General features: G+C 48.1%; 1 protein-coding gene across 1 annotated transcript; it reads left to right on the forward strand.

Moving 5' to 3' along the window:
• Positions 1-269: 269 nt before the first annotated feature.
• On the forward strand, positions 270-13,460 carry LOC148832318 (tyrosine-protein phosphatase non-receptor type substrate 1-like). The gene is made up of 8 exons (XM_088918773.1): positions 270-440; positions 3,925-4,266; positions 5,225-5,500; positions 7,034-7,330; positions 11,043-11,165; positions 11,774-11,795; positions 12,662-12,701; positions 13,146-13,460. Exons 1-8 carry the CDS (start codon positions 293-295, stop codon positions 13,404-13,406), a joined length of 1,509 nt encoding a protein of 502 aa, XP_088774899.1. The 5' UTR covers positions 270-292; the 3' UTR covers positions 13,407-13,460.
• Positions 13,461-14,141: the final 681 nt, after the last annotated feature.

Here is a 14,141-nt window from a genome sequence, read left to right on the forward strand (position 1 = left end):
GTTGGCAGGGCTTGTGGGAGACTCCTGATCCTGGATGGACTCTGAGTCATTGAGGAGCTCGGAGCGCTGGGACCCTGCCAGGACACTCATTACTCTTTATTAACCCCTCTGACTTCACAATGGAGCTGCGCTGCCTTTTCCCTTTCCTGTCTGAGGAATTAATGTCTGAGGAAGCATGACCCTCCCATCCTCTCTCTTTCACTTGAGCATGGCCGGTCCGTGTCAGCTCCGTATTTTTCCCCAGTGTAGACTGTGTGCATTTACCCCTCTCTCTCACACACACACACACAGAATGTGTCACTTCCCTCTTTCTCTCTCCTTCCCTCTCTCTGACAGAGAGTCGGTACTGAGACAAGTCTCCTGCCCTGAAAACACAATGATTCTGCCCAAATCAAGCCGCTGGATTCCTTTCTGTCTGACCCTCGCACTTCTCTCTCAAGGTAAAAACTGCTTTTAATTATATTAATTCTTGACTTCTATCATTTATTTTTATAAAATAACCTGTTTCAATACAGAGCTGTAGTCAGTCCTGTTACAATAGGAGCTACAGTCCCAGTACAGTAGAACGGTCCTATTACAGTAGGAGCTACAATTTTAATACAGGAGAACAGTCTTGTTACAATAGGAGCTACAGTTACGATACAGAAGAACAGTCCCATTATAATAGGGGCTACAGTCACAGTACAGTAGAACGGTCCTGTTACAATAGGAGCTACAGTCACAGTACAGCAGAACAGTCTTTTTAAGATCAATAGTTACAATATGAACTACAGTGCCCTCACCATCTGTGGGATTATAATTTAACACCAATGCCTCTCATTCAGAACTCCCCTAAAACTGTGCTTTTACCCTCATCTCACTGGGCTGTACTGCACTACAGTTTTTACCATACACATAACAATGAGAAAATCAGGAAGCTGAATATTTGCACTAGGACACTGTCAGTGTATGAAACAGGTCTTTTCTGTTGTTTTAATCAGGATGATAAAGCCAGTATTTACTCACCCAGAGCCCTCAGACTTGACTAATCAAGTGCTGTTCTCAGGATGTGTGCAGTTCCCGGCAGCTTTGGCTCGTGATCCTTGGCACTTGTTTCATGTGGCTGCAGCCCTGAGTTTGAACTGTCAGGCTCTGTAGCATCATCTGTAAGAACGTGCTTGTTTTTCTTACCTGTGGGTCCAGTGAAAGAGCATTTTTCATATCGGTCTGGTGAGTTTGAGTGTTGCTGGAGTTTTTAGATTTCTGTGCTTTGTCTTCATCTCTGGGGCCCTGGGGCCACAGCTCTTACCTGGACCTGCACAGCGATGGGTCTCCCCCATCATGTCTGTCTGTACAGCACCGACCTGGTGCTCGGGGGACTGAAGGCTGTTTCAGTCCAGTGTGAGTATGCTCAGGGCTGGAGTTACCATCTTCCTAGAGTGGCAGAACAACAGGACTGGACACCCAGCCTTTGGTGACACCCTGAGTTTCTACTGGATGTAGTGGTGACAACTGTAGCCAGAGAGCAGAGCATGGTAACCCTGAGCATACACCCACAGCACCAACCACCAGCTCCTACAGACCTGCACCCATCTCAGCAGACCTGGACTCCTGCCCCTGTCCACAACACGTCAGTCAGTAGGGCTTCCCCTGTGTGCATAATGCCCTGCGGGTTAACTGTGCTGTGCAATCTCTCTCTGATCTGTCTCACTTCTGCAAAAGCCCGGAGAGTGAAGGCAACTACAGTTCTGTCTTTCTGATCTGCCGCCTGGTCAGTGCACTTACACTGCACACATTTCGCCCAGATCTCTCTTAGAACCCTCCTGACCAGCAGGACACTCTGCCATGCAGACTCCCCTCACAGTGGCCGCTGCCTTGCTGAGCCCCTGAGGTCTGACGGACCGGATTCCAGGGTGAGAGCAGGGCTAGACCCTGTCCGGTGATGATGACCCATCATCACCTGTGATGGCCTGTATAACTGCACGCACCCCCAGCCTGGAACGACAAACAAGTGCACCTTGTGTTACAGTAATCAGATCAGGGCTTGACACCAGTGTGCCTGGCAAATTCTGTCAGTTAATCATTATGCTCCTCTTGTCTGGGAATATGTAGAGGTCACAATGTGGAAATGCGGTTTCTTTGTTCACCAGCACGGTGAACACGTGGGCAGACTTACCGCACAAACGTTCACACTCGATAACAAAAGACAGAAAGACCCAGTATCTACTGCTGATATTTACAGAAACTGCGAGTACCTGAGCCTAGCCTTTTCCAGAACCAGGAAACAGGTTTTAACCCTGCAAACGAGGCCTAGATAAGAACACAGGAACAGAGATCTGATCAGCACACACTTAGTAATTAATCCCTGGATCTCATCCAGCTGCTTCCTGAAAGACGTCTGGGCTGTGAGAGTGGAGAAGAGTCTCGTTAACATTGTATCTTTCCTGTGCCGTCTCCAGAGAGCAAGTCTAGCCTCACAGAGAAGAAATCATGTGAGGATTCAATCTCTTGATATCTGTCACACACAACATATTCCCCCTGAAAACATACTGTCTGTAAGAATTCCCAGTCACAAGAAGAGCTGTGGAGCAGCTGTGGAATATTTCCTTCTTGACCCTGTTCAGAGATGAACATGTTGGCTCAGACTGAACCTCTGTCATCTCAATTAAACAGACACAGGTATCCATACAACTCATGCAATATACAGTTCCTCCCTAATATAAACCTCTTCAGTGAGAACCACTGAAATTCACCTTCAAAGTAAATTCCCAACCAATGGCAGCTTTTGTGCCTCCAATCTTCTGTATAAGGAGTGAGATGTTCTGTTACTTTTTCCCTGTATTTTCAAGCGTTCATTTGTGGGTTTTTCTGACGTTGCCCTCAAGAAAGGAGCTCCTTTTCAGCTTCACGAAGGGTCACAAATAGGGTTAGCTGGCCAGGTGAGTCTGTCCTCCCTGAAGTTCACCCCCAACCCCCCTGGTGCAGCAGTTCCTCTCTGCTGCCCTGATCTGTGTGCAGTGGGGCTGCTGTGTGTCACTTCACTGGGTGAAGTCCAGTACCCCAGATCACCCCCAACCCCCCTGGTGCAGCAGTTCCTCTCTGCTGCCCTGATCTGTGTGCAGTGGTGTAACGAAAGCATTCTTTCAGGACCCTGTGCAGATGACACGATCTGGGGTAGAGTGGGGGAAAACACGGGGGAAAAAGTATGCAGGAGTCGGGAATGAAAACAGGGGGCATGTCCATAGTGCGCAGGTGTTCTGGGGGGTGAGTCCGGGGCAAACAATCCAAATCAGAGTCCAGTGGGAAATCCAAGAGGAAGGCAAAAAGTCCAAAGCCAGGCGGTCCATCCAAGACGAGGACAAACAGGATTAAAAACTGGAGCGGGATCTGGTGGAGGATCGGGGGGGGAAAGGGGGAATGGGACCAGATGCTCAGATCCCAGACTCACTTGGTGTGGAAACCAATGCAGAGCCTGGAACAGAGAGGGCGTCTGGCTTTTAAGGTGGACTGGAAGGAGGCTGGAATAGGGAGCAGGAGCACAAAATCAAGTCTGAAGTGAAAGAGTCGGAGCTCCCTTAAGGGGGAGGGACTACAATCGTGACAAGTGGGGCATATCTCTGTGGCAGAAGTGGGTCTGTACTGTGAGTGGAGATCTTTAGGATCCTTCAGGATAAAAAAAAAACTCTGCTTTTATTCTAATGACTGTCATTAATAATGTCCTTAAGTTTTAACACAGACTCACAGAATCCTGTACTTGAACTCGAACTTTATTGCCATACTGTATGTAACCGGTACATGTGCTGGTAGAAGTAGAAATAAAATAAATAAATAAACAAGGACAGGCTGATTAAGAAGATCTGTTGTATGTTAGTAAAATACTGACCTGCTCTCTTGCCTGGGGGGCTAGTGTGCTGAAACTGACAGGAGACCTGTGTTGTCTTCCAGGAGCTGTGATGGGGAAAGCTGTGATCACTCAGGTCCCGAGTCTGGTCACTGGGACTGAGGGGCAGTCGGTCACTCTCAACTGTACTGTCCGTGATACAAGGGCTGGAGCAGTGAGGTGGAGCAGAAACACAGGCAGAGCCAGACAGCCCTTCTTCAGTACAGGAAGTGACATCAGAAACCCCCGCGTGTTCTTTATATTAGAAAACCATCTAACAGACAAGTCCATCAGAATAGACAACCTGACCCTGGGGGACTCTGGGGTCTATTACTGTGACAAGTACAGACCTGGTTCCTCCAGTGAGATCGCAGTCCCAGGACCAGGAGTGACTCTGACAGTGACAGGTGAGTGTCTTCAATCTCACTCCACTCTCTCCAGGATCAGAGCTCTCCCAGGGGCAAGAACAGATAACCAGAATAACCAGAGCTGCTCCAGCATTCACCCAGGCCTGATCCTGAGAGGTGAAGATACTGTACATCACACTGGAGTGAAAACATGACATTGTCAATGTGTCTCAGTGTGGCAGTATTAGCAATGGGTCAGTAGTGCTGTATTCACAGTGGGCCAGTGTGTGATAATCACAGTGGGTCAGTAGTGTTGTAGTCAGTGTGAGTCAGAGTGCTATAAGCAGCAAGTCAGTGTGAGTCAGTGCTGTAGTCAGGGCGTTAAAGCCTCTGACTTTGGAATAGCTTTAAAATGGTTTGAGTCTTTTTTTGTCAAACCAGGAACAATTTGGTTAATAATTAATAAAAATGGTCCCAAATGTTCCCACTCTCTTCAGGAGCCAATCAGTGGCTTCATGAGAAGACCCGATCCACAGTGAATTACAAGAAAGCCAAAAGAATAACATCTGAATGAAGTAGTTAAGATTTATATGATAGGTAAGAAAAAAAATAATGGAAAGACATAAAACAGAAAAGGGGAATATTAATATTAGTGTTATTAGTGTAATGTTATTACTCAATTAAACATTTTAATAATACACGTAAGTGTAACAACTTACACTGCCACCTAGAAATATAGACTCTCTCACAGCTTGTAAATCTAGACCCATATATTTGTTTAGTCAGGCTTTTCATTAGTGTCTGTACTTCTCCCTTTTCCACTTATAATCGCCATCTTTATTTCTTTGTTTGTGTATCGTGTTGTTCTGATTTAATTTCTCTATTTTTTGTGAGTTTTGTGTTTTTACCTTGTAAAGTGCCACTTTACCACTGCAGGGTGACAAGGGCACTGGAATAACTCCTTCTCACCCCTGATGTTGTAACCAGAGTGCCAGTCAGCCTCTCTCTTGTGCTGCAGTAAGACTACACAGTCCAGAGCTCCAGGGCCCTAGTGCTGGCAGAGTCGTGGTGCCAGGAAGCATCACTCTGAACTGCAGTGTGACTGGACCTCAGGGCACGGTTCTGTCCTGGAGAAAGAACAGCAATCGAATCAAGGAGGAACCGAAGGGACAGCTCAGCAGTGTCCTCACTCTGAACATCACAGCAGAAGACATCGGAAATAACATCACCTGTGAAGCATCACACTTTACTACCAGCAAGGAAAAGACCATACAACTCAGAGACCACATCGGCAGTGAGTACAGTAATACTACTGAGAGAGAGAGGGGTTAATACAGTCCAGACACACTGACTGGACACTCCAGTACATCAACACTGCACTGAGAGAGAGGGGTTAATACAGTACAGACACACTGACTGGACACTCCAGTACATTAACACTGCACTGAGAGAGAGGGGTTAATACAGTACAGACACACTGACTGGACACTACAGGACATTAACACTGCACTGAGAGAGAGGGGTTAATACAGTACAGACACACTGACTGGACACTACAGGACATTAACACTGCACTGAGAGAGAGGGGTTAATACAGTACAGACACACTGACTGGACACTCCAGTACATTAACACTGCACTGAGAGAGAGGGGTGAGAGGAAGAGGGAAGAAGATAGTGAAGAGAGAAAAATGCCGCAGAAGGAAGTCAGGGGGAGAAGTGGTTAAGCCCCATCGTCGTCTCTGTAGTTTCTGCAAGAATAAAACCAACTTCACCCTTTTCCGGGAACAGAAATAGAAATAAAGAGTAAGAACCTGCTGGCAGTTTTGAATTAGTGGATCAGTGAGTGTGAGTCCCTGTAGCCCTCTGCCTGTCTCTCAGGATGAGCTCTAGACAGGTGTAGACAGGTGCAGACTGAGGACAGGAGGCACTGTTTACACAAAGGGCTGTGGGAGCATGCTGCCAATCAGGGATGTAGGTTGTGAGTTGTAGTAACTTGTGTTTTGTGGTTGGACAACAGGTGTTTAATTTGTGCCATCTCTTTTTCCATGTGTGTTCACACTGAGGAAGTTAATTTAGGAACACGACCCAGGTCACAGAAGAGAGGAGGCCATCGGCCCATCTGGCCTGCTAGGAAGACAGTAGTTAATTGACCCAGGATCACATTGAACTGCTTCTGGAGAGAAGCCAGGGGAGCTTGTTGCACACAAACTGTGTCCAAACGTTTTTAAAATTAGTTTGAAAGGTTGTGTTTAGGTAGCTTCTTTTTAAGAATTGTTAGGAGTGAAAGTGTGCACTGTGAGGTACAGAAGAAAGCAGGGTCTTCAGACAGGTCACAAGCAAGAGGCGGCCATTCCACCTGTCATAGTGATCCTGACAGATCTTCAACACATGAGTGACCCACCCCGCCCTGACAACCCCTCTGCAAGCAGGAACCCCAGATTTCCCCTGAACCTGCAGCTCAGACACAGGCAGGAGCAGAGATCTTCATCTTCCTCACTGTCCCCAGGCTCTGGGACACAGGCAGGAGCAGAGCTCTTCATCTTCCTCACTGTCCCTGGGCTCAGACACAGGCAGGAGCAGAGCTCTTCATCTTCCTCACTGTCCCCGGGCTCAGACACAGGCAGGAGCAGAGCTCTTCATCTTCCTCATTGTCCCTGGGCTCAGACACAGGCAGTAGCAGAGCTCTTCAACTTGAAGTCTCTCTCTCTCTCTCTCTCTCTCGCAGTCTTGCTGTACACAAATGCTTTGGACTAAAATTTCTGCCCTTGCTGCTATTTTGACAAACCTCCTGATCTCCTATCACTCTATCCCCCTCTCTTTCTCAGTTGCCCCTCTACCCAAAATTTCAAAGGCGGCCTCAGTGAACCACACAGTCACTCTGACCTGCTCTGTTCAGGGCTACTACCCCATGAACATCAGCATCACCTGGAGCCACCAGGGCGGCGCTGCAGAGTTAAAGGATAACCCACTGCACGATGGAACCTTCAGTGCTGAGAGAAACCTGAGTCTCACTCTGCAGGAGAAAGACAGACTTACAGTGAACTGTACAGCAGAGGTACTGGGACTGAATTCACCCAAGATGACCCAGTTCGTACTGGACACACAGGAATCTTCTAGCACAGGTGAGATACAACAAGGGAGATGGATCAGACTCAGAGCCCAGCAGTCTGATCCTCTCCAGGGCTTTCTGACCCGATGCATCTCCTGCTCCTGCATCCTACAGGACAGACACACAGCCAGCCCACAGCTGGCACCAAGCCTGGAGTGGAGCAGACTGCTGTGCACTGGGAGTGTGATTGACAAGACTGTAAAACCTGGAGTGGATCAGACTGCTGTGCACTGGGAGTGTGATTGACAAGACTGTAAAACCTGGAGTGGTACAGACTTCTGTGCACTGGGAGTGTGATTGATAAGACTGTAAAACCTGGAGTGGATCAGATTGCTGTGTACTGGGAGTGTGATTGACAAGACTGTAAAACCTGGAGTGGTACAGACTGCTGTGCACTGGGAGTGTGATTGACAAGACTGTAAAACCTGGAGTGGATCAGACTGCTGTGTACTGGGAGTGTGATTGACAAGACTGTAAAACCTGGAGTGGATCAGACTGCTGTGTTATGAAAGTCTGTTACTTAAGAGTAAAATGGGTCAGGAAGGAAAGTCATGTTCTCCTTTGGTGTTGTATCTCCTTCAAAAGATTCTTAACCAGTATGTGAAAATCTCTTATTCCTGGTTTGGGGTTAGTACAGTTTCAGTCCATCTTTTTGAACATTTGTGCTGAATTCTACACTGTGATACTGTGTCAAAACACACAGTGGTACCTGTACCAAACTGAACTGGTCAAAATAGTCAGTCTTTCTGGTCTGTGAGGTGCTAGTACTGTTTAAGGTCTCTGTGGTTAGTCTTTCTGGTCTGTTGAGCTGTGAGAGAGGTTACCGGTTAGAGCAGGGAGCCGGTGTGTCTGTGTGAGATAAGGGGGTGCAGAGAGCAGGGGGTCGGCGTGTCTGTGTCAGTTACGGGGGTACAGAGAGCAGGGGTCTGTGTTACTGTGTCAGTTACAGGGGTACAGAGAGCAGGGGGTCGGCGTGTCTGTGTCAGTTACAGGGGTACAGAGAGCAGGGGTCTGTGTTACTGTGTCAGTTACAGGGGTACAGAGAGCAGGGGTCTGTGTGTCTGTGTCAGTTACAGGGGTACAGAGAGCAGGGGTCTGTGTTACTGTGTCAGTTACGGGGGTACAGAAAGCAGGGGTCTGTGTTACTGTGTCAGTTATGGGGGTACAGAGAGCAGGGGTCTGTGTGTCTGTGTCAGTTACAGGGGTACAGAGAGCAGGGGTTTGTGTTACTGTGTCAGTTACAGGGGTACAGAGAGCAGGGGTCTGTGTGTCTGTGTCAGTTACAGGGGTACAGAGAGCAGGGGTCTGTGTGTCTGTGTCAGTTATGGGGGTACAGAGAGCAGGGGTCTGTGTGTCTGTGTCAGTTATGGGGGTACAGAGAGCAGGGGTCTGTGTTACTGTGTCAGTTACGGGGGTACAGAGAGCGGGGGTCTGTGTTACTGTGTCAGTTACAGGGGTACAGAGAGTAGGGGTCTGTGTGTCTGTGTCAGTTATGGGGGTACAGAGAGCAGGGGTCTGTGTTACTGTGTCAGTTACGGGGGTACAGAAAGCAGGGGTCTGTGTTACTGTGTCAGTTATGGGGGTACAGAGAGCAGGGGTCTTTGTTACTGTGTCAGTTACAGGGGTACAGAGAGCGGGGGTCTGTGTTACTGTGTCAGTTACAGGGGTACAGAGAGCAGGGGTCTGTGTGTCTGTGTCAGTTACAGGGGTACAGAGAGCAGGGGTCTGTGTTACTGTGTCAGTTACAGGGGTACAGAGAGCGGGGGTCTGTGTTACTGTGTCAGTTACAGGGGTACAGAGAGCGGGGGTCTGTGTTACTGTGTCAGTTATGGGGGTACAGAGAGCAGGGGTCTGTGTTAATGTGTCAGTTATGGGGGTACAGAGAGCGGGGGTCTGCGTTACTGTGTCAGTTACAGGGGTACAGAGAGCAGGGGGCTGTGTTACTGTGTCAGTTATGGGGGTACAGAGAGCAGGGGTCTGTGTTACTGTGTCAGTTACAGGAGTACAGAGAGCAGGGGTCTGTGTGTCTGTGTCAGTCACAGCATCTCGCTGTCTCATTCAGGAGGGGTAAAGAGATCAGAATAAATGTTGAGAAAGACGAAGCACTTCTGCTTCTCTGTTCCTAAAACACAAAACCACAAGCTGCAGCTTCTGATCTCTGACCCCACAACTCCTCACTCAGCACACTGCAAAAACCTCCTGGCAACAGAGCCACCAGAACCAGGCATGAGGTTAGGAAAACTCCGCTCTGCCTACTGCACGACTTGCTCTCGAGCTCCTCAGTCCCTCAGCCTCTCACGTACGAGGCCAGAGCCTCCACCACTCCTCTACCGCTCCCTATGTTCCGTTCAAAGGGCTAAGGCCTTCAATAGCTGTGCCGTGCCATTCAGGATTTGAACTCTCAACCTCTCTGTTCCGTGCACAGAGCCCAGGCCAACCTTCCACACTGCAGCTTATAGTGAAGTATTCATCTGGGTGTACTGTTTCTGTTAAACCAGAACTCCTTCAGATCGGGCAGTGGGTATGTTCAGTGTGTGTTACAGTGTACAGTGGGTATGTTCAGTGTGTGTCACAGTGTACAGTGGGTATGTTCAGTTTGTGTTACAGTGTACAGTGGGTATGCTCAGTGTGTCAGTGTGTGTTACAGTGTACAGTGGGTATGTTCAGTGTGTGTCACAGTGTACAGTGGGTATGTTCAGTTTGTGTTACAGTGTACAGTGGGTATGCTCAGTGTGTCAGTGTGTGTTACAGTGTACAGTGGGTATGTTCAGTGTGTGTTACAGTGTACAGTGGGTATGCTCAGTGTGTGTTACAGTGTACAGTGGGTATGTTCAGTGTGTGTTACAGTGTACAGTGGGTATGCTCAGTGTGTCAGTGTGTTATAGTGTACAGTGGGTATGTTCAGTGTGTGTTACAGTGTATAGTGGGTATGCTCAGTGTGTGTTACAGTGTATAGTGGGTATGTTCAGTTTGTGTTACAGTGTATAGTGGGTATGCTCAGTGTGTATTAGTGTACAGTGGGTGTGTTACAGTGTACAGAGGGTATGTTCAGTGTGTGTGACAATGTACAGTGGGTATGTTCAGTGTGTCAGTATGTGTTACAATATACAGTGGAATGTTCAGTGTGTGTTACAGTGTACAGAGGCTATGTTCAGTATTTATAAAAACATTAACCTGTATTCCTCCACTCTGTCTTGGAGATGACACACAGGGGTGCCCCAGGATCTGGGATGGGCACCCCAGGGGTGGAGCACAGTGCTGCCTTGTCTGTGTCCCGCCCCACACTCTCCCTCGCAAACGCCGTTACATTCCCAAACCCACTGTTTCAGGATCTCATTCCTGACCGGACCCACCACACTCTCACAGGCACCAGATTCCACAGTTTCTCTCTCCTGGACCACTTATCCAACCGCGCCCCTCTCCCTTCAGTATTCCCTCCTGTAGAATTCCTCTTCTCGACCGATCTCCCGGTTCCTGATCTTTTCTCCTGCCTTTTTTGACCCCACTTTTTAGGTTTTATCTTTCGGATGGTCTTTTTGGGATTTCCCTGGTTACTGGACTCATTGCCTCTCCTATCGACCAAGCCTCAGGATTACGTCTTTCGGATATTGTCCCGGTGCTACTCTGCATTCCGCAGGGTTCACAGCTACGCATAAGGATCCTCCCATTCTACCTGACAGTCTGTGCTCATCCGCCCTGTTTTCCCTGTGCTCTTGGTCCTCCAGATAGCCCCAGTGAGAGTGAGACTCAGCCCTCTGTCATCGTGGTCAGCGTGGTGACTGTGGGGGTCATCCTGGTCCTGCTGGTGGCCATGGTCGTGTGGCGTTGCTCTCATCACCAGAAAACAGGTACCTGTCTCTCTGCACACCTCCCACTGCTGCCTCCACTGCAGCTGGTGACAGGGGCTGGGTTATTAGTGTGACTGCTGCTAGAATTGTTCATGTCTCCATAATCATAGTGGTGCTATGACTGCTGTTACTACTACAAGTATTAATGATATTTCTATTACAACTACTGTCTCTTCTACCGCTGTCACGCCCTCTGCAGCCAGAGGGCGCTCCTCCTCTGTCCTGTCCCTAGTTTCCGGTCTGCTGTCCATCCTGTCCCTCTCTTTCCCTTGGGCTATATATTTCCGGGTCTTGCACTCTGTCCTGGCTCAGCATTGACGTTCGGATGTCCTGAGACCCGCCTAGCACCAGGGCGCCCCACGTCCGCTCCCTGAGGGCATAGGTTTCTATACGGCATTCCTGAACTCTTTGCACTAATGAGCCCGGGCCTTTTTCCCGTTCCGCCGCTACCCATATGGGTCTTTTTCCGCTCTCCTGCTCCCCACGGTTAGTCCCTTTGGAAGTCCATGACAACAGCACCTGCTGTCTCTTCTACCACAACTACTGTCGTCTCTTCTACTGATGCACTGGATACACAGAATAATGGAAATGTATTTTATCTCTTTCAGGAGGACAGAAGGGAGATGTGAGGTCAGTGTCAAACACCCCTTTCTCCCTCTTTCTCTTTCTCGGCTCTCTTCTCTCTCTTCTCTGCTTTCTCTTCTGTTCCATAGTGCTCTCTTGCCCAAAGAGTGGCAGTTCCCAGGACATTCTCCAGTGATCTGAATTTCAAATAATGAAAGCCATCAGAGGAGTCTTATTCCTTTCATCTTGGTCTAATTAAAAAGGAGGAATCAGTCGGTGTCCCTTGTTCCTCGGACAAATGACTTTTATTGATCTTAATAGAAGTGGTAGCTCTTTCGAACATGGATATTTGAAATCTTAAAATCAAACATTTGTTTCATTGTCCAGGGGTTCCCAGCTTATTGGATATTAAACAGTATTCCATATGGTGACAAACCAGAGAGACAGGAATCTGTATGTGGGAGTCTTCTGGGTGTTCTAAATTATAATGAATCTGATTATCATGATAACATAGAGGAATCAAGGGTTCTGAGACTGTATGGTTCAGAGTTATTAAAATCTTTAGGGGGTTTAGAGATAGGAGTTCGGTACAGACATCTGGTATCAGATATCACACAGTCTGATCCAATGAAATTGGGGATGTCTTTGTTTCCCCTGTTGCAGCTTTTTCAAGACAAGGAATTGTTTGCAGATTACACCCAGAAAACCAACACCCAGCTGAAAGTGTGATCCCCAGTTCTTGGGTTTCTCTCTGCGCTGACAACTGAAAGAAATCCATTGAGGAACAATCTTCCTCTAAGAGCCCACCTCTCTGGTGCTTCAGCAGTCTGACAGAAACCACAGCCGACCCCTCTGGGGCTGCTGTTCCTGTGCTGTCTCTCCATCTAGGGTTCCACTTAATGATTGTCTCTGTTTTCCCTGTCACAATACAGGCCAGAAGATCCCATCAAACACACTTCTACTGAAGATGCAGTGAGTGCTTTATTATTGTTACTGTTGTTGAGATTTCCCAATATTACAAAGTGTATTATTATTTTCACTACATAAAGTGTCCGTGCTGTATTAACCCCTCTCTCTCTCAGTGCAGTGTTAATGTACTGGAGTGTCCAGTCAGTGTGTCTGTACTGTATTAACCCCTCTCTCTCAGTGCAGTGTTAATGTACTGTAGTGTCCAGTCAGTGTGTCTGTACTGTATTAACCCCTCTCTCTCAGTGCAGTGTTAATGTACTGGAGTGTCCAGTCAGTGTGTCTGTACTGTATTAACCCCTCTTTCTCAGTGCAGTGTTAATGTACTGGAGTGTCCAGTCAGTGTGTCTGGACTGTATTAACCCCTCTCTCTCAGTGCAGTGTTAATGTACTGGAGTGTCCAGTCAGTCGTGTGTCTGTATTAACCCCTCTCTCTCTCTGTGTCTACAGGAAGTGACTTATGCCCGACTCTCTCTTTCCTCCAACCCACCTCGTCACGCTGCAGTCTCACAGGCCGCTGAAGCCTGTGTTTATGCTCAAGTCGGGGGCAAGCAACCAGAGGGCACAGCAAGAGGGACTGGAGTGACACCAGAAGAGGTGACTTATGCAGGGCTGGATCAGTCCAGGCTGAATCAGGGAAGACGCAAAAGAAAGGACGACGCTACGCAATATCAGGAGACAGAATATGCCAGCGTCAATATTAGAAAATAGGAGTACTGTGACCTTTGACCTCGGAAGGAAATTGAATGAAAACTCTGAGTGCAATCACACCTTCCGGACACCTTTTTTAAACCAGACGTTTCAGTTCTGTTCCAGGGTTGATGGAAGAGAGGTTGTGTCTTATTATAGCTCACCACAGTCTGCTGTGAAATAATTATAATAAGAGCTTCCCGAGTCTACAGAGAATTACTTTAAAGAGCATTAATTCTCATATTCTCTCGGTGTATTAGGAGTGCTGCAATAAGAGATTAAGAGATGAAAAGGCAAGGTTATTGAAATCAGGGGTCGGCATGACAGTGAAGTGATTAGCACTGCTGTCTCGTGGCCCTGAGGCTCCGGGGCCAGCTCCTGGCATGCTGTCTGTGTGGGGTTTCTGTGTTCTCCTCGTGTTCCAGTGGATGTCGTCGGGGTGCTCTTGTTTTTTCTGGATATTCTGGAGGGGTTCATTGGTTTCAGGGGAAACTGGCCCTGTGTGGCCCTGTGTGGCCCTGTGTGAGTGTGCGCGTGTCTGTATCTGCGAGTGCCCTGCAAAGCGCCTTGCATTGCTTTTACACCAATTCAGTGCTTATTCAAATCAGCTTGGCTGTAGTCCTGCAAACTCATAAATAACTTTAATTGAGAAAAGGGAAGATTTCTGTCGTCCCGTGTGTTCTCACCCTGCGCCTCCACATTATCGCTTGCTGACTGGAGCAGACTGCCGCCTGTCTCGAGCACAGCTGGAGAGAG

This window comes from Atractosteus spatula, chromosome 6 (genome assembly GCF_055471065.1).
Source record: "Atractosteus spatula isolate fAtrSpa1 chromosome 6, fAtrSpa1.hap1, whole genome shotgun sequence".
In the NCBI taxonomy this organism is placed as follows: Eukaryota; Metazoa; Chordata; class Actinopteri; order Semionotiformes; family Lepisosteidae; genus Atractosteus; species Atractosteus spatula.